The sequence below is a fragment of the Stegodyphus dumicola genome, chromosome 2 (genome assembly GCF_044657685.1).
Source record: "Stegodyphus dumicola isolate Sdum_Otavi_A_Nest chromosome 2, ASM4465768v1".
Classification (NCBI taxonomy): domain Eukaryota; kingdom Metazoa; phylum Arthropoda; class Arachnida; order Araneae; family Eresidae; genus Stegodyphus; species Stegodyphus dumicola.
The window spans coordinates 70,760,951-70,786,230 of record NC_140769.1 but is presented as its reverse complement, the minus strand read 5'-3'; the positions used below and the strand labels follow the sequence as shown (position 1 = coordinate 70,786,230).

Here is a 25,280-nt window from a genome sequence, read left to right as displayed (position 1 = left end):
ACTGTTATCAAATGAAAGTCATTATCAAACCGCTTAGCGTTAGTCAAAGTTAAGGAATGCCTGTAAATTTAGTCTATTTCCTTGACACATTTCCATCCGATAACTTAAATGCTTGCTAAGAAAACTCAATATATATCATTTAAATTCATGGAGGCATTGAGATTTTGATATAAGCATATTATTTTTCGAACACCTTAAGCATATTATTTCTCTTCTTCTCATATTCCGGATTAGGTGCTAAGTGAAAAATTATTTGGAATTAAATAACTAATTAAAACGGCAGTTAAAACGAAAAGTAATTCAAAATTATTCATATGATTTCTAATGATATTACATTTTAAAAATTTAATAAAATGAGATTAAGTCTAAAAATCTCCGTGATCATAATTTCTTTGTTATAAAACATTGTGTAAGAAAAGAGAAAAAAAGTGTCCCATTACGATAGTTATCTCAGGGCAGTTTCCACAAAATGCATACTTTTCTCCTTATCAGTACATTTCGACGTCAGCACTCTCATTTTAAAGTTTATTAAGTCTGCTACGACAGATAGCTTTCTCCGTCCTGCATTTCAGTTTTGCCAAATCCACAGCATTTTTGCTCTAATGCAGTGAGCCGGTTCTTATTTCAACTGGAAAATACCATTAGCACTGATGTTTATACTTGGAGGAAAATACACAACAATTGTTTGATGGAATTTCATTCACGTTGAAGGCAAACGAACTATATGGAAGAACGTGATACACGGTGGGAATATTAATACTATATGTGTAGTACTATGTTTATGGGAAGGTTTATTAACGACAAGAACCATTTGCACTCTGAAAACTATTTGAGTCAATAAATTTAAGTGCATGATTGTATTATAAGAAGTGTGGTATTGAAAAAAGCATTCTTTAATAATTAGGGAACGGATTTTAAGGTTAAAATACGTATATGGTTGCATATTAAAAAATATAGTTGTATTACTAGAGATCGTCTGAGGTATGTATATTTGGGTATTTGATAAAGTAAGTACCTAATTTACTGCATCTCTTTGTGATGTAGCATGTTTTGCATTTTCCTTTTGAATTTTCAGCCTCGCTAGTCTGATATGACTACCGTTGTAATTCCAGTAACTTCTGCAGTAATATAGGGAAAAAAAAAAAAAAAAAAAAAAAAACAATTGAGAGTAAATCAACTATTTGTTTTTCCTCTAAAATCATATATCTCCCTTTGAACTATTTGTTTTGCCTCTAAAATCATATATCACCTTTTCAACTATTTGGTTTGCCTCTAAAATCATATATCTCTCTTATAGTCTCTCAAAAAAAGATCATGTTGCTTTTTGTTTGTTTCTCTGTGATCAGCCTTTTCGTTACATATAAAAGGAACGTTTATATGTCAGACAGATGTTTCCGTAGGCTATGTCATTCAAGAAATTTTTTGTATAAGCTCGGCAGACTTCTTAATGAAACATGAATACTCACTGTTTGCCAATTTAAGTCTTAAAATGTGTTTTCTATCATCCGAAGCAAAAAGGATTTCGTTCCTAGTTTATAAATAAACTCATAACATTACCTAAAAACCTGGTGTTTTGATTTTCGGATGAATGAGAAAAACCAGTGTTCCTTAAATTGTACCGAATGGATAAAAAATGCCTAAACCATTGAAACCATTGAATGACTGCGGTAATGCAGTCATTCAATGGTTCCTGCATGAAGATATGGCCGGCTAGCTCACAGAATGAAAAGACGCGTGCCAAGCGATCACGCAAGTTACTTGCATTCAGATTTCCGATTGCTAATACAATAAGCTCAAACATATTACATATGTTGCAATGAAAAGTCACTGGACTATGCTTACGAGAATTTACCTTTGGAAACACGTGCGATACTTGGATCAAATATGCAATTTTCGTTTAAGAAACCTTGAACAAAATAAAATCTTCCACATCTACTTAAGATTCAGTGTCCTGTATATGCTCAGTGTCAAAATTCTTCGGCAGGCAGGGTTAGATTGGTCTTACCAGATATGAGTTTGGAAGATGGAATATGGAGAAGTGGAAGCAGTTGAAAAAGCTGATAGTTCCGATAAACAATTTCCATCAACTTCATGAAGTTAAAGTTGAAAATCTGAGGAACAATCTGTAAGTGAAAACTTCTGATATTTTATCTGAACTTCGTATGATACAGTGAATTTTAAACTGTGTTCCGTCGAACCCGGAGTTCGTGAGTCAACCCCAGGGTTCCGCATAAAATAAAATTCGAAAAGAAAATTTTAAAGCACTCCACACTTGTTGAATAGCGTTTATTAACTAAAACGTATAAAGACACATTCAGTTACAGATTAGTTTTAAAACTTAAGATTTGGTCATCATATGTAAGCAAGAATGACTTGCAATGCTTTGCAAAATTAAACAGTTTTTTAATAGAAAATGAATGAACGCAATGGAATGGAAAATAAATTTAGACGACAGTGTTAACAGTTATATGAAGGAGTATCTTTTCAATTGAAGAAAACTATAAAAGAATATTCCTTAGAAGAAGAAACAAAGCATGACTGGATAAGAAATCTGTTCGTGTACTATAATAGTATATTAGAAGGTTACCCAATAAAGGAAAGAAAACCACTTATTAATATACCAAGAGAGTCGACTCTAAAATCTAAATTTAAGCAAAAGCAGCTCCTAAATGTTTGGTTGTAGATTCATACAGATATCTATAAGTTTCTGACACAGATATAAACATTTGAATGCTATTCGGATTAATGTATTTGAGTGAAAAAATTTTCTCAACTTATCTGGCAATACAAACAAAATACAGAAAAAGACTGAATCAGAATATGAAATGCAACTACAGATAACATCAATAGCATTGGACTTGTATTATTGGAGTAAAATAATGTAACCACACCCATGTCACTAAATGTAATGCAAGAGTAGGTGACATCTGAAGTACGAGTTAATTCCATCAACGAGTAAGTTACAATTTTATGTAAATTTTTTTTAAAGAAAATGCAATACTTTTATTTGCATGAAGTACCTATAATATATTTATCTACTTTAAATATTATTTTAAGGTATATTTTTATAAGGCTGCGATGGGGTTCTCCGAAAAATAAAACCCTTATAATTCTGAGAGTTCCTTGAGTCGACAAAGTTTGAAGACCACTGTTATAAGATGTATTCTTTGGTTTCTGTTGACATTGAACAAGGTTTTCTGAAAATACCAGGATTCCCAAAACTTATAACGCTAGCAATTCATTCCAAAATATAGAAACTTGATGACATTCTAAAACACAGAAACACTGAGCGTTATTCAGTACAACAGGTTTCCTAAAACCCAGTAAATGCCATGTTTACTTCATAAAGGTGATCACTTACATTATTCATGTGGGAAATCATACCGTCCAATGCTGAATGAGAATTGCCCGTTATGACGTCATCAGTATAGCATCACCCAGCGCAGTAAGAATCATCCCAGACAGCGCTGAGACCTGGTCGAGAATGGATGGCAGACGTGAGCAGACGGCTCACACGTCTTCAAGAGTTTATGAACTTTAATTGCGCTTTCGATGTTATGCCATTACATCATTATGTTAATCCTGCATACCGTTAACTTCATCTTTATATACTTTTATTTCTTTCTATTAAATAAACCATTTAAATATTACTTCGTGCTCTCATGCTGTGAATCAAGTCAAATTCTACAAAAAAATATGGCGTCCAACCGTGCGGCCTCGAATTCCAAAATGTTCGAGTAGTAGAACTGTGCTTTGAACTGTGAACTGAGTGAACTGTTGTCACAAGTTATTCTATTTATTGGATTACTCGTATAAAGTGTGGATTACCCAATTGACGACGATCATCTGTCGGGTGAGTACAAAACTTTCTTTCCAATATGAAGTTAGTAGAAATTCCAGAATTGGAAGCAGCTTTAAAGAACCGTAAAAGTTCTGAAATCAAAAGTTTGCATAAGCTTATTTTTAATACTGATGGAGATCGAGATAACCGAAAAAGATTACGTGAATTTTCTGGCTTTATATTTAAACCAGATTCTGAAGAATTTAATAAGAAAATAGATGCAGTGCAGAATAGTTTTACTTTGAATGAGTTAATTAAAATTTGCAATGTACTGTGCATAAATTCAGAAGGTTTAAAAACGGAAGTCGTAACCCGAATTGTCTCTTACCTATGTGATTTATCTGTATTATTTGAAAATATTTTGCATGAAGAAAATAGTGATATTGAAGATGAAACTATTAATAAATTTTCTGAAGTAATGCTTGATGATAATCAAAGAGACAATCCTGGTTTTAATGAGTCTCAAGTAAATAACAGTATGCAGCTTCCAATTCAAGATCATTTTAAACCTCATCTTAGTTTTTCTGATATTGAAAGTATTGTTAATCCTTTTTCTGGTAATGCATATGAAAATGTTGATAAATGGATTGATGAATTTGAAGATGTTATAAACTCTTTGAAATTGAGTGATTTGCATAAATTAGTTTTTGCTAAAAGATCATTAAAAGGTAAAGCGAAACTATTTATTCAGAGTGAACCTAAAGTTAATGATTGGTGTAAGTTAAAAAAGCTTTTGAAATCTGAATATGGTAAAGCTTTTAATTCTGCTGAGTTGCATGAAATGTTATGTAAACGTAAATTAATGCCTAATGAATCTTTAGATGAGTATTTTTTGAAAATGAAAGAAATGTGTTCGCGAGGTAACATTGAAGATGCTTCATTAATTAAATATGTTATTGATGGTATTCCCGATTCTGTGGTTAGGAAAACTATACTGTATGGTTGCGAAACAATATCTGAATTTAAACAAAGGCTTAAAATTTATGATAAGATGAGATCGGACAATGATAAGTTTAAAAATCCGAAACCGAAAGTAGACACTCAAGTTAAAGATAGAAGTAAGCTTTCGTCATCAAACCGAAATCAATCTAACGTTAATAAGGTCAAATGTTTTAATTGCCAGGAATTAGGGCATTATTCTAAGCATTGTGTAAACAAATCAAAGGGTGTAAAATGTATAAAATGTAAGAAGTTCGGGCATTATTCAACGGACTGTCCAGATCAGACCACCGAGACGCATCAAGCAGCTTTATTACAACGAATTTGTGACAAGGATAGAATTATGAAGACTGTAGAGATAAATAATCATTTAGTTGATAGTTTAGTTGACACTGGTTCAGATGTAACGATATGCAGCGTAGAGTTATACAAGCAGATTGGTTCTCCTAATTTAAATTGTAGTGATATCACATTAAACGGAATTGAATCAAAACAAACGTACCCTATCGGCTTTTTCATTTCTGATATTTCAATTGATAGTTTTTCACTGCGTACTAAAATTTATGTTGTTAAGTCATTATGTAATCAAATTGTATTAGGTTTAGATGTATTGAATCAGTTTAACTTCTCTTTTACTGAGAATGGCCTTCAAATAATTTCTCATCGGAATAAAAGTAATGTAAACTTAATGATAACTGCTGAGTCATATCGAAATTCTAACGTTCGTTGCGTTATGGGAAATTTGAATATTGCTATCTCATTGAAGAATGTTTATTATCCTTCGCGATCGTCTGGCGTCTCTGTTAATGTAAACAAAAGTCCCGAAAGCGGAAGTAGCTCGACGTTTAATTACCTTTCACATCTGGTGAATGCTATTTCTGTCAACGAGATTGATTTATCGCATATTTCGAATGCAGAACATAAAGAAAGACTGTGTAATTTAATTAATTCGTACCAACCACGGAAAAATAGACAATCTGACTTCAAGATGCAAATAAATTTATGCGATGATACTCCTGTCTGTCAAAATAGAAGATACATGTCTTTCGCGGAACAAAAAATCGTTGACGATCAAATTAAGGAATGGTTGAAAGAGGGCATAATAAAGCCTAGCAATTCTAATTATTCGGCGCCTATTGTTTTGTGTAACAAGCGTAATAATTCGAAACGTTTATGTATAAATTATCGGAAATTAAATAAGAAGATTATTAAAGACAAATTTCCACTACCTTTAATTCCGGAAGTACTTGATCGCTTAGAACAGTCAAAAGTCTTCACGACACTAGATTTGAAAAATGGCTTTTTCCATGTAGACATAGACGAAAATTGCACCAAATATACCGCATTTGTAACACATAATGGTATTTACGAATTTCTTAAAGCTCCTTTTGGTTTATGTATTAGTCCAAATGTTTTTCAAAGGTACATTTATTCAGTATTTCGTGACTTGTTAAATGAAGGTGTACTAATTATTTATATGGATGATATAGTCATACCGGCTAATGATGAAGTTGAATGTTTAGACAAATTAGAAAGAGTACTCAAAACTGCTTCGGAGTATGGATTACAAATAAATTTCAAAAAGTGCCAATTCTTAAAACGTAAAATTGAATTTTTGGGACATGTAATTGAAAACGGAACTATTCGACCATCACCTTCCAAAACTGTTGCTGTTCGAAACTTTCCACAACCGCGTAACTGTAAACAACTACAAAGCTTTTTAGGACTAACGGGATATTTTCGTAAATTCATTCCTCAGTATGCTAAAATAGCTAAACCTCTTAGTGACTTACTTGGAAAAGGTATTGGTTTTAAGTTCGATTCCGAACAACAGGAAGCTTTTTGCAGATTAAAAGAAATTCTCTCTCAGGCACCTGTTCTACACATATTTAGGCAAGGATATCCATTAGAACTTCATACTGATGCTAGTAGTCAAGGCTTTGGTGCGGTATTACTCCAATTGTCTGATGATGGTAATTATCACCCAATCCAGTATATGAGTAAGAAGACTTCACCGCAGCAAGAGAAACTCTGTAGTTACGAATTAGAAGCCCTTGCAGTAATAGAAGCTCTGAAGAAATTTCGAAACTATTTGTTAGGGACTAAATTCAAAATTGTAACTGATTGTAGTGCTTTTCAGAAAACTTTAGATAAGAAAGATTTAACTCCTAAAATTGCGAGATGGGCAATGTTTATTGAAGAATTCGATTACGAAATTGTACATCGTTCAGGAAGCCAAATGAAACATGCTGATGCTTTAAGTAGAAATGCTTTAATTTTAACATCATACACATCCGATGTAACTGAGAAGATTCGGTTAGCACAACAACAGAATGAAGATGAACATGTGAAGTTAATCAAGAATTTAGTTGAGAAGGGAGAAGAAAATGGATTCTTCGTGAGAAATGATATTTTGTACAAATTTGAAAATGGTAAAGATCTTCTAGTAGTACCAGAATCCTTACAGAATGAAATCATACAGAAGGTACATACAAAAGGTCACTTTGCTGTAGATAAAACTGTGAATGCTGTAGAGCAAGAATTCTCTATTCCCAGACTGAAATGCAAAGTTGAAAAAGTAATTGCTAACTGTATAGAATGTATACTGTACAACAAGAAGCAAGGAAAAGCAGAAGGATTTCTTCATCCTGTACCAAAAGAAAACGTTCCTTTGAGTACGTATCATATCGACTTTATTGGACCTCTTCCATCGACGAACAAGAGATACCAACACATTCTAACTGTTGTCGACGCTTTTACGAAATTTACTTGGTTCTATCCAGTGAAATCACCAACTACGCAAGAAGTTATTTCAAAATTGAAGCAACAACAGACTGTATTTGGAAATCCAGCCAGAATCATTTCAGATCGAGGTAGTGCCTTTGCATCGAAAGAATTTTTAGCTTATTGTACTGAAGAAGGAATAGAACATGTCAAAATTACTACCGGTATTCCAAGAGGTAACGGACAAATTGAGCGAATTCATAGAATTTTGATTCCTGTTTTGTCAAAATTATCACATGAAGATTCAACGAAATGGTTTAAATATGTTTCAGATGTTCAGAGAATAATCAACAGTACAACTACGAGAAGTACAAAATATTCACCGTTTGAGCTTCTCATAGGCACGAAAATGAAGAATAAAGAAGATTTGAGAATTAGTGAAATATTGAATGAAGAATATTTAAAGCAATTGATGCAAGAACGCGACGAAATGAGAGAAGATGCGAAAAACAACATTTTGAAGATACAAGAAGAGAATCGTAAACAATTCAACAAGAAACGTAAGAAACCGAAACTATACAAGATTGGCGACTTGGTAGCCATTCAGAGAACTCAATATGGGACTGGTTTGAAACTACGACCTAAGTTTCATGGACCGTATAAAATCATAGCTGTTCGATTAAATGATAGATATGAAGTCGAGAAAGTAGGATGCCATGAAGGACCAAATTTGACATCTACTGCGGCTGACCATATGAAGCCATGGTCAAATTGATTTAATGCTTGTATCAGCTCAAAACCTAAGGACCTGATACTCTTTTTTCTTTTTTTTTTGTTTTTTTTTTATTCTCTTTGCAGGTACATGATAGTGATGTCCATTCAACAGACATCGAGGACGATGCCTCTTCAGGCTGGCCGAAGCTGTGGGAAATCATACCGTCCAATGCTGAATGAGAATTGCCCGTTATGACGTCATCAGTATAGCATCACCCAGCGCAGTAAGAATCATCCCAGACAGCGCTGAGACCTGGTCGAGAGTGGATGGCAGACGTGAGCAGACGGCTCACACGTCTTCAAGAGTTTATGAACTTTAATTGCGCTTTCGATGTTATGCCTTTACATCATTATGTTAATCCTGCATACCGTTAACTTCATCTTTATATACTTTTCTTTATATACTTTTATTTCTTTCTATTAAATAAACCATTTAAATATTACTTCGTGCTCTCATGCTGTGAATCAAGTCAAATTCTACATTCATTATATTGCCTAATTATTACTATTGTTAGAAATGAATACGTAATATGGATGAAACAATGAATGCTACTTTCGGGAATGAAAAATGTTAATTTATTTTAGAAATGTTTTAAGAAATGTTAATAGCATGTTTATTGTACCTTTCTTATAAACATTTTCAAGAATAATTTTACTCCTTTTCGACGATGACAAAAAATCCGTCCTTTCTCTAGTAATCATGTTCATCCTTACCGTCCTTTCTCTAGCAATCATGTTGATTCCTTTAACTTTTTTCCTCCGTTAAAATTAGATTTTCAGGAGCAGATAAAAATTTTTATTTTCATATTTCCGGTTGAGCAAGTATTGATTAATGAAACAATAAATTTTCTATTCCATAAAACAATTATTTTCGTTTTCTTTCAAGCATCAAATTAATTTCACTACTCATTTATTCGATGGAAAGATTTATTTCAATCACGAAAAATTTATGTGTCTTCTTTTCTTTTTAATACAGCAAAACTACTTTTGTTGATTCATATTGATTGCGAATGCCACATTTGGTAAAATGTAAACAGCAAATTTCATGTAAGTAAAGTTTCATTTATTTCGATTTATTCTTGAATATATGGAGACATACTTCAAAATCAATTGTTGTTTAATCATTAGTTTCGATTTAATTTTGAATTCATGAAAACATACTTAAATTTAATTGTTATCTAAATATATACACTGGTGTGCAAAAATTAAGGACGAGACGGTTTTTTTCAATATAACTTTGTACAAAAGCTTTCCAAATCAACACATTTAATACCGTAAGATCCCCAATACGTAAGGACATGAGTAATGTAAGCAACACTTACTAAAAGAGAAATCAGAGGGATAAAAAGAAGCTTTATTGAAAAAGTAGCATGGAGCGCAATGCGACTGAAAGACGAAACATCCCTGTGATGGGTGTCCAGCAAGAAACATCCGGTCTTTAATAGGGGATATGATCTCCCCTGACTGCTAGGCAGGTTTCACAGCGTCTGCCCATGCTGAGAATGAGGGTGTCAATGAGTTGTTGAGCCATTGCTGCCCATTCGTCTTGCAGCGCCAATCGAAGCTCCGGAATCGTTACTGGTGGTAAGGTACGAGCTGCCAAGCGTCTGCCTAGAAAATCCCATACATGCTCGATGGAATTGAGATTCGGAGATCGTGCCGGCCAATCCATACGTTCAATATCCTCACTCTCTAAGAGCTGTTCGGCAGCTACTGTGCGATGACATGGTGCATTGTCGTCCATGAAAAGGAACTGCGGACCCATAGCGCCTCTAAAAAGACGCACATATGGAAGAAGAATCTCGTTACAATAACGGGTTCCGTTGACTGAAATATATTTTGTATAACTCCAATATGTAGCTGAGAGAACACTTTACACAGCACAGTACGAAGAAACCTTTTATTAACATTTAAGGTATTTTCAAACTTTTGATAATTTAAGTAATTACGTCATGTTCTTTGTTTTTCAAAATTTAAACTCTTTGGGTAATCATTACATATTATAAAAGTAAGTGCACATTGTGCGTGCCGCTGAAACTCAGAAATGAGTCCCGGTAGCATATTCACAATCTTCACAACTGCTTATATTTGATCTAACTTCGCAATGAAAATTTTCAGAAGAAAATCGACTATGCTTTAATTACAGAAAATTGCGTGGAAAAATGTTTTCAACTATATCAAAGCACGCGAAAGGTGACATGACATGACAGGAATATTACTGGATACTTATTGGTCCTAGAAGCCCCTCCCTCGGTGGCTACACAGATGTGCACTTGTGAAATATGCGTCCCGGTGCGATCAAGGGAGTTAGTTATATGGTGGGAAGCCCTCTACGCTCTATCCAGGAAGAAGGTACCTATTTTTGCCTGAAAAGGGTGTGCTTTTGAAGATATAAGGGTTGGAACTTCCGCCTTCTAGAAATTTCGAGAACAGTCCAGAACATTCGAGAGCATTCCAAAACATTCTAGAACATCTCGGAGCATTCTGGGATGCTGTGGAATGTTCGCAAATACTCCAGAACATTGTGGAACATCCTAGATCATTGTGGAACATTCATACTCTCGAATGTTGTGGAATGTTCTGGAACATTGTGGGCTATTCAAAACCTTTTTTGTATGGGTGGGGCTATCCTTTGGTAGGGGTATATAAAGCAAGATTTGTAGTGGGTTCGAACGTGAGTTTCTTTCAGTGAAGTGCAGTGAGTCAATAAAAGCAAATAATGAGGTGTCACTAATCAAAGTGATACAATGACGTTCCTAACGAAGAAGAATGAGCACCGTGAGAAGCAAAGAAACCGAAGAACAAAATGAACGAATTGAAGATTCAAAAATTGCGACAAAATCTTACAATAAAAGACTGCGGATACGTAAGCCACAGATGAAAATATCACTCTATGAGATTACGTGCTAAATAATACATTGCACTTGCACTGGAATCATTCAGCATTGCCGCCACGCTTATGGAACGAGGACGAACTGCCCATTGCACCCTACAACTACCGTTGAATATAGCCGAAGAACAATTTCCGGTATGTAAAAACTTAGGAGCATCTGGACGGAGTGAACTTCTAAACCAAGCTAAAATTAACTTCTGGAACGAATGCACAATGGCACATGAAGAATCACTCGAAGCCATAGAAAGAACATTAGAAGACTTGCGAGAAACTCTGAAATGATCGAAGAAGCTCTACTCATCCTCTCAGGAGATTTTCGACATACGCTTCCAGTTATTCCAAAGTAAAAACCAGCGGATGAAATAAATGCATGCTTAAAAAATCCGATCTCTGGCCACACATAGAAATACTGCGACTAACAAAAAATATGAGGGCTGAACTATCGAAAGACGAAACAACAGCAAATTTTGTTCAAACACTTTTACATATAGGCGGAGGCACATATCCCACTGACTAGAAGAATAGCCCGATTGAACTCAATAGTGATTTCTGCGACATAGCCACTACTGGAAACGAATCTTTGACCAAATTTATCCAAACAGTGTTCACAACTACATCAATCCGGAGTGGCTATTTCAAATGGCAATTTTGGAACTAAAAATAACATTGTCGACGATATCAACTTTAATATCCAAAAGAAAATTCCCGGTGTAGCGAGATTTTATAAATGGATTGACACGATGGGTAAACGTTGAAATAGGTGTTAATTTTTTAACTCTTTGCAAGTACCAGAAATGTCATTACACTGCCTTCAACTGAAAATTGGATCTCCGATGATGCTACTCAGAAATATCAGCTCATCAAACTTCCTCATGTAATCATCATCATGTAATGGAACAAGGATGGTCGTCAAACAGCTTTCGAATAATATCTTAGAAGCCGAACTTATGACTGGGAAGGACAAAGCTTACACAGTATTTATACCCAGAATACCACTGATACGAACTAAACTGCCATTCCAATTGAAAAGACCGTAATTTCCAATCAAATTAGCCTATAGTTTTACAATGAACAAAGCTCAAGGACATGAACAAAGCTCAAGGACAAACTTTAATAGCATTGCGGCATCAACCTCAAAGAGTCCTGCTTTCCTCACGGTCAAGTTATTCGTAGCTTGCTCTCGGGTAGGAAATTCGAAAAATTTGTACATATATACCCCGGATAACAAAATGAAAAGTGTTGTTATAAACATTTATTGTAAATATAATATTTCTTCAATACAAAAATTTTACCTCTTATATTTCAAAGTTTATCCTTTTATTCCAACTACCACACAATCTCATATCAATTCCCTGAGCGAAGCCGGGTACTCCGGCTAGTTGTTAATAAGCTGAAATTTCATGAACGCTTTCAGAAGTTACAAATAAATAATGTTTTTGCGTTACATTTATTGCACACATATATTATTATAGTTTAAATAGTTAAAATACTTCAAAATAGAGTTGCACTTTAATATGTTTGGCTTATATCAGATTAGAACTAAAGTGGCAAAATGCAATGAAGAGCTAGTTCTTCTGTAAAATTTAGTGGTTTGAAATTTCCTAGTTCTTCTGTAAAATTTAATGGTTTGAAATTTCCGTCATTCCTGACTTTTCTTGTTGCAATGTTCTACAAACTCTTTAATACAAAAATGCTTTCAGATGCGGCAAATAGAAATTTGTATACAGAAATGAATAGAAAGTTCATTAAAAAATGTGCTGTTTAGAAAGCGATTAAATAATGTGTTTGATAATATTTAGGCGAACTTTGGGTGCGCTCGTGCGAAATTCTTAGCAACGCTTTAAGGCAAAAATGGACATTTGAGTTTTAAATAACACGAAATAGATATTTCATGAAACGCTATCGATTTCGATACGTCCTTCTTCGAGAGCCTTAAAAAGCTTTCCAAAAGCGGGAAGAGTGACGACCGTTTTCTATGGAAAGCAATTATCGAAACAAAGCAAAAAAGAACGTAACACCATATGTCAAATAATAGCAATGAAACGTTAAAAAAGCAAAGATATTAGAATTGAGAGCGTTAGGAAGAACTAGATTGGAATTAGTGCCATTAAATAAAACCGACCTATTCGGTAACTTGGCTGGTACTGCTAGACGCTGCAATTTGGCCTCAGGTTCAAATACCGGAGAAGGTATCGATGTTTGCAAATGTATAGTGTCTGTGCTGCAAGGGGAAACTCAAAATACACGGCGAGCCAAAAACTTTCCCGAGTAGTTGTGGTAAGGTAAGACGTGCTATGTGTTAATGTGGCGGCACTACACCTGAAGAACAAATAGCGTATAGCTGGTGTCTCACCTCAGTTATACCACTACCTGTTCTTGTCGTTAAATAAAACAGTCCTGATCGGTATAATGCTGACTACATTAACGACGGGCCCGAGTTCGAATCCGAGAAAAGTCAAGGATATTTGTAAATTTGTAGTGTCTGTGAGGTATAAAAGCATTTAAAATGTTGACCAGACAAAAATCCTCATATGGTTTAATGACAGGGGAAGAGGACTGGAAGACATTCATCCCTAGGATACTCTTCATCATAATGGGGCGGAGTTACACAGCTACTGCACTGGAATTATACCTGTGCGACCAGTGGTGAAATTCTGGTACTCAGCCCAATTCTATCTATATGTATCATTAAATAAAGTAATTTTTATGTATTTGGTGAACTTCAAAGAAATCCATTTCACAAACTAAAGAAACTTTATGATAATTTTCGCCGTAAGTTTACTTTCAAAGAATTGCTTGGAATATATTTTCAAACGTAAGATTAATGCTGTATTGGAATGAAGTTTTAATACTGCTTTAGTTTAGCAGATATATGTCAAACCACGGTACAAGATATGTTATAAATTCTACAAGAATTAAAACCAGAGATAGATCTTAAAAAATTGAACAATGAATTTTACCACTAAGTGAGAAAATGTCCTTTAAGGTGAGCTTCCGAGAATCCAGGTAATTTTTTATTGAAAAAGAATGAAATGATATGCGACCTAAAATTACTTTTCTGCTTAATTTTAAATTTCGCACTGGAGGCAGGGAAAAAGTGTATTTCACTTAATAGTTCCTTTTTTTGTTTATATGGAACTTCCGTTAACAGGAGATCAGATGCTAGAAGTTCTGCTATAGTGTAAAGTTGTAAATTCTAATTCGTAATTAATAAATAGTAAAATTATAATTTGTAAATCTTATAAATGAAAAGGGAAAGCAATGCCCCAGATATTATCAAAAAACTTTTATGTAAATTGAAGGCATGCGAATTTCAGTTTAACAAATACTAATTTAATCTTCTCCGTTTGACGAATTTCGTTTTCCAAATAAAAAATCAACTATAAGAAAAAAAAAATCAACTTTAAGAAATATTTAATCCCGATTTCCCGAATCGCTAACATTTTTGCCAAAGCTCCTGGATCCGAAACTTTCAAAGAATTTAAAAGATTGAAGTTTTCTTGATGGTGACCAAAAATAATTGTTAGTTTTCCGAAGAACATTTTTTGGGAAGGTGTTTATGCTCATAGGCAGATAACAATAGTGTGCTTTGCCGCAATTAAATAATCTAATTTACAATCAAATCCAATTTCTGGGCACTAGTCTCATGAGTGAAGAAGGATTAACCTTTGAAAGTTATGAAGCACATCCGGATATAATATGAAGATCATATTATTGAATAACAGAATAAATGCTTTAAAATTTCAAAAGTAAATTTCAGATATGTATACATCTGGGCTCAGCTGTCTGATTTCTAGGTATAATATGATAATAATGAAGCAAAAAGTAGGTCCCATGGTAACAGATAAGAGAAAATATGTTCGTAAAAGGATATTGTTTTGATGAGATGTAAATAAATGTGCCCAGAAAATAGGTTATGGGCAAACTTTAAGATTTATACGCATATAACAGAACACTACAGGCATATAGCAAACTACGTTACGCATGTAGCAGCAATTAACGTTTTCAAAAAAAAGGTAAAGAAATTCCGAATGGCTACGTTTATTAAACAAATGCTGGCTTTATATGATAATTCTTTTCTAAATAACGTATAATGGCATGAAATGAAAAGATAAATCATTGTAATTTTTATATAAAAGCATTTAATTTATTCATTTGCTCTAAAACGATTGAAGGGAATTGAGATTTTCTCGAAATTTGTCACTGAAAATAAGCACCATTTTATATCCTATTTCTAATTTCTCGAGAAAAGAGAAATAAAGAAAAGTATGAAATGTGATGAAGAAATCTCCACTGGTCGACTTTAATTCCATAAAACTTTCAGTTATTTACTACGGCAAGGCAGGCAAGGGCTATCTAACTTAACTTAAAAAGCACGTTTTCTTAACAAGACTTTCCAATAAATATATCTTCCCATAATACTGAAGCTTCTAGTCTAGCCGTCCAATATTTTAATGTTTGGGTTCTGAAACTGAAGTACTCCAGAATGTCATGGATAGGTGATATTTTCTTAATAACAATTTCAAAATAACCTTCTCACTTAATACCTTGACTCTTTTTCTTCCAAAATGCATCGAACCCGAAATCAAATCTGTCAGGAGCTCGAAGCATATTTCTTGTGTAAAGGATTGGAGAGCTATCCTTCTCTGTGCAATTTACGTCCGTAACCCTTGGAGGGCTAGAAGCTGTGTTTTAGATTCCCTTCTTATATTGCGTTTTCTTTATCTTAATTTACTAGCAGTGAATAGTCTCATATATTTTAGTTAAATTAATTTAGAAAAGGAACGTTATCTATTTTAGTTTAATAATAAAATTTATTGATGAATCGTAATTTAATTCAATTCAAGTATTTGCCAACATGAATCCAAAGTAATTTCACCGACACTGTATTTATATAATTTATCTCAATGGTTTTTAGCTTAAATATTATATTTTACCATTATTTACACAGCATAACGATTTAGTGTAATTTTATGTAATTACAATTTTTTTTATGTTCTCGTAGGAAGAATTTTAGAAATTTAAGAATTTAACCAGCATAAATTTTAAGCTTTCGTTAAACGCACTCTTATAATTCACAAAACTATTTGCAATGTTGTCAAGTGTCTTATTTATTTATTAACTTATTTAAAGTTTTATTCCATATCAAAAATTTATTATTTAATAAACGTTTCCACTAGATCAATATTTTCATTGAATAAGAGCTTTAAATTGCATAATAATAAAATAAAATAGCTTTAAATAGAGTTACTTAATTATTTATTACTATAAATCAGTTTTAAGAAAGGATTTAGCTATCTTGTAAGGATCTTAAGTTTTACTAACGTTTATTTTATTTTAAATCTTTACTATCACTTCTTATTTTCTACTTCCGGCCAGAATTATAAGCGTGAAGGATTTTATGCAAAGTTTGTCTGGCGAACGCCAAGTATTTAAGTGTGGCCTTTTTGCCAAGCGAGAGGAGAGGAAGCAGTAAGTCAACGCAGGCCGCTTACCTTAGAAGTTACGCAGTTGCTGTTCGCCTTCCAGGCCAGAGGTTTTAATCCTCTTGATAAATTAAACGTATTGTAGTGTTCACAGTCTCTGTGCTACATACGCTTCCTGTTATTATAAGGCCAATCTTCCACGTGTATTATTCTAAAGTTAAATTAGAGTTTAGTTTTATTTTTATACTTTTTACGTTAGACCCCGAGTGGCGGGTCATTGTATTCCGAAGTACGGAAGTTATTGTATATAGAGAAAAATAAAGGGTTTTGTATACCCTTCGTCTGTATCCTGTCTAGTTACTACAATTACTGAACATAGCTTTAGTAAGCTCTCTGTTCCTAGTCAGGTCCTTGTATGTTCCCGAAGAAGGTTAGAAGGAACATTGAACCTGATAGCCCAACGAAGAAGAATAACCATGGCCGAGTTTCAAGAAGAACCTGTGCTGCCTGCAGAAACGGCTCAGAATCCAGAAATGCCAGCTGCCGCCCTGGAAGGATTTGGGTACATCGTCCAGACCATGCGCGCTTCGATGAAACCAGAAGCAACATTTAACGGAAACTCACCGGTAACCAGTTTCTTGGAAAAATTGGATGCCCACTTCATGCTCTACCCCGTGCACGAGTTTCAAAAAGTTACCTTAGCTACCAGCGCTTTGAGGGGCCAAGCGCTTAACTGGTTCAAATGTATCGGCAGAAGTCTCTTGGGTCAAGCAGGAAGTCTCACCTATACTTACGAAAATTTCAAGACTGCCCTACTAAAAGCCTTCCCTGTTGTAAGGGATCGTGCGAAATTAGAAACGGAACTTTTTAGTATATATCAACAAAGAATCGAAAACCTCTCGAGCTTTATTTTAAGAAAAATTCACGTTTTCAAGCTCTTGTATGGAAACCGTCCGGATCCTGAAATAATTCAAGTGATTTTGCCTAGGTTACTGCCCCAAGTGCAAGACTTTATTGAATTAAGAAATCCGACTACACTGGAAAAGTTATTTGAGCTCGCAATCCAGTTTGAAAGTAGAAGAACGGCGGACGTCGAAAGAAGACGCCAATATCAACAGCGAAACCAATTTGGTACGCCAAGACTACAGCAAACTCAAGCACATGGCTACGGAGAAAAAGCGAATCAGTGGGCAAGGAAACCCGAGCATTCAAAAACAGCCGGCGAACGTCGACAGTTCAATAGCAACCCAGGAAAAAAGTCTCAAGGCCAGGGGAAAAAGTAGGAAAGCACGGAAAGGAAAAATAATTTAAACTAAAACGGATTTCTGCTGACGAGAGGGTGCGGAAATCCGAAGGCCACGAAAACCCCTCTTCCTATAAGTTAAATACAGTAATGGTGAAAAATTTGACTCTTCCGAAGATTGAAGTCTTGGTGAATAATATCCCGGCCACCGCACTCCTGGATACCGGCGCGCAGTGTTCCTGTGTGGCAGAAGTCTTTTTTAGAAAGTATTTTCGCAAATACCGCATATATAATGCGGATAATACGACAGTATTAGCGGCGCAAGGAGAACAATGTAAGTGCGTAGGTAAAGTACCTTTGTATATCCGTATCAAGGACGAACAAGTAAAGGTGATGTTTTTTATAGTAAAGAATTTGCAAGCACATTTGATCTTAGGAATAGAATTTCTTTCAGGCGCATAAGCTACACTGGATTTTAATGAAGCGTCCCTTAAGCTGACAATGAAACCAGTGCGTGTAGAAAAGGTTGAACCGCCAAGGTTAAATCTTGACCACCTGCCTAATGACGAGCAAGATAGAATCCGACAAGTGGTAAGTGAATTTGCTTCGTTATTTAGTGATATTCCTTCGTTATTTAGTGATATTCCAGGATTTACTCAGGTTACTAACCATAGTATTGACACCGGAGATGCATTGCCAGTTCGTCAAAAACCATACCGGTATGATAAGAATAAGGAAAAAATTATAGAATGGCATATTACCGATATGCTACGTAAAAAGATCATAACGCCCATCTCAAGTAGTTATGCTAGCCCGGTGGTTTTATGTAAGAAAAATAATGATTATCCTTTGGAGCATCCAAAAAGGTGGAGATTCGCTATTGATTACCGTAAATTAAATTCCATAACGAAATATCCGGTATATCCGTTGCCGATCATAGAAGAAATTTTAAGGAACATAAAATCAACCAAATTTATGACGACTTTAGACTTAACGACTGGTTATTTTCAAATAGGGGTGAGGCCTGAGGACGTGCCTAAGACTGCTTTTATAACCAAGTCTGGCACTTATGCATTTTTGCGTATGCCGTTTGGCCTTTCAGGGGCCCCAGCAACATTTCAGCGATGCATGGACATTGTGTTAAGACCTGTTCTTGGAAAGTCCACATTTATCTAATGTGTCTATCATTTATCTAATCTGATGGTCTATTATTCTATACAAAAACTACGAATTCCAACAACGAATTTCGGCCTGTTATCCCAGCTAGTCTTAGATTAAATATCCTGCATGAGCTCCATGACAGCCCTTTAACTTCTCATGCTGGTATTCGAAAAACTATCCAACGCGTACGCGAGGCAGTCTACTTTCCTGAACTGCAAAAGTTAACAAGGGCGTATGTCCAGTCCTGCCCAACATGTCAAGCCGTTAATTATATTAATTTCCGCCCGGCCGGGTTTCTAAATAGTATTAAATCCGAATTTCCAAATGAAATAATTGGCATCGATTTATTGGGCCCTTTCCCAAAAAGTCAGTTAAATAAAAGTCGCTATCTCCTTGTTATGGTTGATCATTTTAGTAAATGGACCGAAATTGTTCCCTTAAAACGAGGCTCCGCGAAATTGGTTACCGATTCTATTTTAAATAAATATATTTTAAAATACGGGGCGCCCCTAAAAGTTATATCGGATAATGGTCCTCAATTTGTAAGTAATATATTTGAAGACATGTGCCAAAAACTGGGCATACGTCATTTAAAAATGGTCCCGTATCGGCCGCAATCAAATATAGCGGAACGGGTCAACAGAAATATAGTGAAAATTATCCGTAGTTATGTTAAAAATTTTCATAAAAGCTGGGATAACTATGTCAATGAATTTGCTTTCGCCCTTAGGACCGCAAAACATGATACAACGGGCAAAACTCCTGCTGAGTTATTTCTAGGCAGAAAGATTATAACACCGTTAGATAAACTATTTTATGTGCAACAAAGAGCCCCAGAATTTAAAATGGGTGATATAGAAAAACTAATAAAAGAAGCAAAAAAGAATACGGAAGTAGCACAAAGAAAACAGAAATTATATTATGATTTGAAACGACGGGGAGTAACTTATAAAGTAGGGGATGAAGTTTTAAAAATTAAGCATTCACTTTCTTCAGCACCAGAAGATAAAACTGCCAAATTTTTTCCACGATTTGAAGGACCATATGTTATAGAAAAAATAACTCACGCTGTTGTAGTGTTAAAAGCCAGAAATGGTGAATCCTGTTCCGCAAACATTGATCAAATTAAGCCCTACTTCGATCGTAATAAAATGCAAATCTTTTCAGATCTTTTGCAGGATCCGGCACGGCAGACACCGCAGGTACAAGTTCCAGAGGTGGGAAAACGACAAGTACAAGGGCAAGCGAATGAGAGACAGAAGCAAGTGAAAAGAAAATTGCCCCGCGGAAAAATGGAAGGTAACAAGAAAAAGAAGCCGTTCCACCGTCCAGAAAACAGAGTTCATGAACACCCCCAGAATGAAGAAGGGAGAAGGACGACGTATGTGAAGAGGACCAGGAGAAATGACGGCAACTATAACCCGGCTTTAAAACGGAAGATCTACTCATCCGACAGAACTCTCCGCAGCAAAAGTCGCCGAACTGCGGAAGGGCCATCAGCGGCGGAGGAAAAAGTACAAGAAAAATTTGAACGGCCAACAACGAGGTCCAAGCAGGAGCACGACAGAAGTTTCCCGGTTCCGCCAAGACCAGCTGCCATCAAACGGCAAAGACCACAAGCAGAGGAGAAAAGGAAAGTATTCAAGGGTGGCCGTACGGGTGAAAAAAGGAAGCTTCCAGAGGAAAGCACTGAAGGGCAAGCCCGTACAAGAAGGAGGATAAACCAAGCTACTGTCTGCAGTACCTTTAAAGACTGGGCCCAGAAAAGGATGTCCGAATATTACAAAGATAAGTAAAATTTTATGTTACTTTGCAAACTTAAGTTAATCTTTCATTCTTACTGCAAGTGGCAGATTTCAAGAAGTTTTACCTCATGCGAGGTCTACCTTTATCGCCAAAAGGGCGAGAAATGAGTTGTGACCGATTTTCGTATTATGTTTTTAAATTACTCGTGCGTAAAACTAAAGTTGATGTATAATAGCGTTGTGTAAAGACTTAAATATTGTAAAAAGTTATTGTATAAATTTTATTTAAAACATTCTAGCAAGAGAGAAGTTTTAGTCTGAAAGACTTTTTGAAATGTATTATTTCAATGAAGAAAGAATTGGCACTTGCTTTGAAAAGAATAGAAGTTAACAATGTACTACTAATGTATGTTTTCAAATCTGTAAAATTAACGGCATGTTGATATGTTCTGTTATTTTAAATGTTAAGAAATACCGTGATATGGTAAAAGTGAAAGTAATGTTAAAAATTTGTTATTCGTGTGACTGTAAAGATTAAATCATGGCGAATATGTGGTAAAGGTTGAATGATGTAGTTAGGCTCTCTGACGCTACACTTAAAAGTTAGCCACTTTTAGAATAGTACCTCAGGGTTTAGAGTTGAAAGTAGGGTGTGTTAAGAGGTCTCGTTATGTTGAATTTTAACACGTTAGTGTTTTGATTGTAGGAGGAAGTGTGGCACACGTAGACAGAAACACATTCGTGTTTGGTGTTCTTTTACAACACATGTCAGAGAGCACGGGGAGAGATAATTAAAATAGTCATGAATGAAATAAGAATGTTAAGAGAAGTATATTCTATATGTTATTTGCAATGTCATTCTGTAACATTTCATTAAACTAGTTTTCCTTCCAGATCTCTGGAAGGAACCAGAATTGAATAAAGCTCCTGTTTAGATGCAGTACAGATGAAAAAAAGATTGTTGTATATCCTGGGAGCTGCTATTGTAACAAATTTCTTTCTTTTAAATTTTCTAGTTTCTAGAGAAGTTATGTTGTAAAAGATTGGCCTCGCGTTAGTTTCTAGAGCTAAAAGTTTTCAACAAGGTCGTTTTAGACCTCAGTTTCAAACTAATTAACTCTGGCGGGAAGTATGTAAGGATCTTAAGTTTTACTAACGTTTATTTTATTTTAAATCTTTACTATCACTTCTTATTTTCTACTTCCGGCCAGAATTATAAGCGTGAAGGATTTTATGCAAAGTTTGTCTGGCGAACGCCAAGTATTTAAGTGTGGCCTTTTTGCCAAGCGAGAGGAGAGGAAGCAGTAAGTCAACGCAGGCCGCTTACCTTAGAAGTTACGCAGTTGCTGTTCGCCTTCCAGGCCAGAGGTTTTAATCCTCTTGATAAATTAAACGTATTGTAGTGTTCACAGTCTCTGTGCTACATACGCTTCCTGTTATTATAAGGCCAATCTTCCACGTGTATTATTCTAAAGTTAAATTAGAGTTTAGTTTTATTTTTATACTTTTTTACGTTAGACCCCGAGTGGAGGGTCAGTGTATTCCGAAGTACGGAAGTTATTGTATATAGAGAAAAATAAAGGGTTTTGTATACCCTTCGTCTGTATCCTGTCTACTTACCACAATTAGTGAACATAGCTTTAGTAAGCTCTCTGTTCCTAGTCAGGTCCTTGTATGTTCCCGAAGAAGGTTAGAAGGAACATTGAACCTGATAATCTCACCCATATCGTTACCATTTTTCCAAGCATGAATGATTTTTTTATTTTTGTTGTATTTTACTCAATGGTATTTCTAAGACTATATTTCGAAATAGGGATGCTATTCCGACTGTTATAATATATAAAAAAAATTCAAATAAATGGTAAATAGTAAATACATATTTACCATATATTCGAAATATATTTAATTTTTACAAGAGTGTCCTTTTAAAATTATTTGTGCGTTAAAATTTATTAATTTTTTCTCACCCTTTTGATTTTGAAGTCATTTCGATTTGTAATTTTAACATTTAGTATTTACGAGATAGCTTTTTCTACTTTATTATTGTTTCTAGTTGTTGCACGATTTTTCATATTTGCTAAGGAACTATAGTGTCAAATGTATTTTTTAGCATTAGCTTTTAAACATTCCTGTTACTTATATACAGAAAAATATATGAGAAAAATATTTCCTACACTTTCAATACACTCATGGGTACTTTAAAAATAATTTTAAATAACGAAAGTAATAAATATTTTTGTTAGTCTAAAAACTAAAAAGGTAATAAATATCTTTGCTGTTTTTAGATAATTATCTGGGGCTAAGTCAAGAATTACAGTATTCTTGTTTTCAGTTTTTATAGTTTTGAAAGTATACACAGCTCTGTAGAGTTATTTGTGTAAACGTTTGTTTGTCTTATAGTGTTAAGTTTTAATTACTGATTCTTTTTGTAATTTTCTACTTTTAAGATTTCTCTCTACTCAAGAAGTATAAAGAAAGTAATATATGTTCATTTAAATAACAAAAGTAATAAATATTTTTGTTAGTCTAAAAACTACAAAGATAATAAATACGTTTGAAGTTTTTAGATAATTCGCTGAAGCCTTAGATCTGAGACCTAGATTCTCGGAGGCCTCTTAGATAATTATCTGAGGACTATTGTCTGATCAGAGTCCAATGAAGCTGCGTACGTAAAAACTGTGCTGACTGCTCTAATTTGAATTGGATCTCGCTAGCACTTATATTTAGAAAACAAAAATTTTTGTTTTACCTGAGTGCGCGTTCCAAATTACAACTCCTTATTCCTTGCTCTGTTTTTGTTCCATATTTGGACAACAGCAAAGGTATTCCTATTCCCAAGAAAATGCAGAGTAAAAGTACTAGTATTAATTTGATCCACAAATTTGAAATCAAACGGAAGCAAATACTTCTTTTCGCTAACAGTGAGTTCGTGCTGAACATCTTCCTAGTAAAACCATCGGTCGCTAACCTCAGTTATCAATGGAATGTAAAAACCGAATGCACATATCCGTAGTGTCGCGGTGGTTAGGAAACATGCTATTGTTGCATATTATAGTTGCTGAGTTTCAGAGCACCTATCATTCGTTTACATTACTTGTCATATCAGTGACTACCAAACAATGTGTTGATAAGACTGACATGATATTGAAAGATGGCGATATGGAATATGAAATTTCCCTGTTTTTTTCTTATTCTACGCATGTTATTAATGAAATCTAGCACAGAAATCCAATCTAGCTTTAAATCGGTAAAAGGTATATATACATATATGTATATATGTAGAATATATAAGTGGTTTCTCAAGAAATTACTTTAATGAAATACATTTAAGTTAGGAACACTCAAACGGATTTCTCATTTGGTGTAGACTTCGTAAATTTTGAAACGAAAAACAATTTTATAATGAATGTGAGTTTTAAACATTGGGTTTGCCCATAAATCCTCTACTTTATTTATTGAGTTTTATTTAAGTGAAAAGTTTGCGCGAAAAACAGAGTTTGGGTTTTGAGAATTATTTAATAAGCCGAATTTTTAAATATTTTATTTCCTATGTAATACTTATATGAAAATTCTAAAGCATTGACTAAATATTTTATTAGATAGTTTCAACTCTAGAAATTAAATGTCTTTCACATGATTATGTGTTGCATAATTTGATTTATGGATTACGTTACTTTGTAATAATATTTCTTGTAACTGTAAAATTTCCTGAACAGGAAACAGCAGTAGGTACTATTATTCAAAATATCAGCCTAAAGCTAAATATATTGTAATACGTACAAAAAATGGTTCTTGTAAGATAATATGAATTAAGTTCTTTAAATTTTTTTCCTGTTATGATAAGAAGTGTTTAAGTTTAGAAAGGCTTTAATTTACGTTTTGAAAGAAAAAGTTTGAAAGATTCGGATATTAATAATAATGACCGACGTAAATCAAATAAAATATAATATGCACTGGAGAAATGGAATAAATCTCAGTTTACAATCTGAGAATACTTCAGATTTAACTAAAATTTATTTATTTAATGTCCCCAGATGCTACACTGAGCACTCTAATTTGTTTTAAAATACTCTCATTTCGGATGGGTGTACTTTTAAATTTAAACATTCACAAAAGAAGACCACTTTAAATTAACACCTTTAAAGATACCTTTGCTCTTACGCAGATAGTATAACCAATCCTTCAATAACTAAAAAATTTCCAGAAGGAGTTTTAGACCAAGCAATGTTTCTAAGAGAGGGAACTTGCGAAAACTCTCAAGAACTTACTGATATCGAATGTGATCAACATAAAGTGACTGTGACTTTTATTGAGTTCCAGTAAGTTTACTACGTTCAGTAAAGCGTAAGCAGATCAAGCGCTCCTTTATAAAGCCACATAGTACTGTCTACTGAAAAATGTTTATTAGGGACCGAAAATGAGAAAATGGGTTTGACAGAACATTTAAGAATAATCAAGAATTTCATCAAACATTTTTGCTAAGATATTTAACATATTGAACCTAAATTTCTTCTCTGGAATACGGGTAGCTCGA

General features: G+C 34.3%; 1 protein-coding gene across 1 annotated transcript in view; it reads right to left on the bottom strand.

Moving 5' to 3' along the window:
- Positions 1–23,749, bottom strand: part of LOC118186253 (sucrase-isomaltase, intestinal-like) — a 38,030-nt gene extending 14,281 nt beyond the window's left edge. The window contains exon 1 of the mRNA XM_085810766.1: positions 23,496–23,749. Coding sequence (XP_085666892.1) covers positions 23,496–23,686 — 191 coding nt within the window. The 5' untranslated portion in view covers positions 23,687–23,749. The remainder of the gene's footprint in view (positions 1–23,495) is intronic.
- Positions 23,750–25,280: the final 1,531 nt, after the last annotated feature.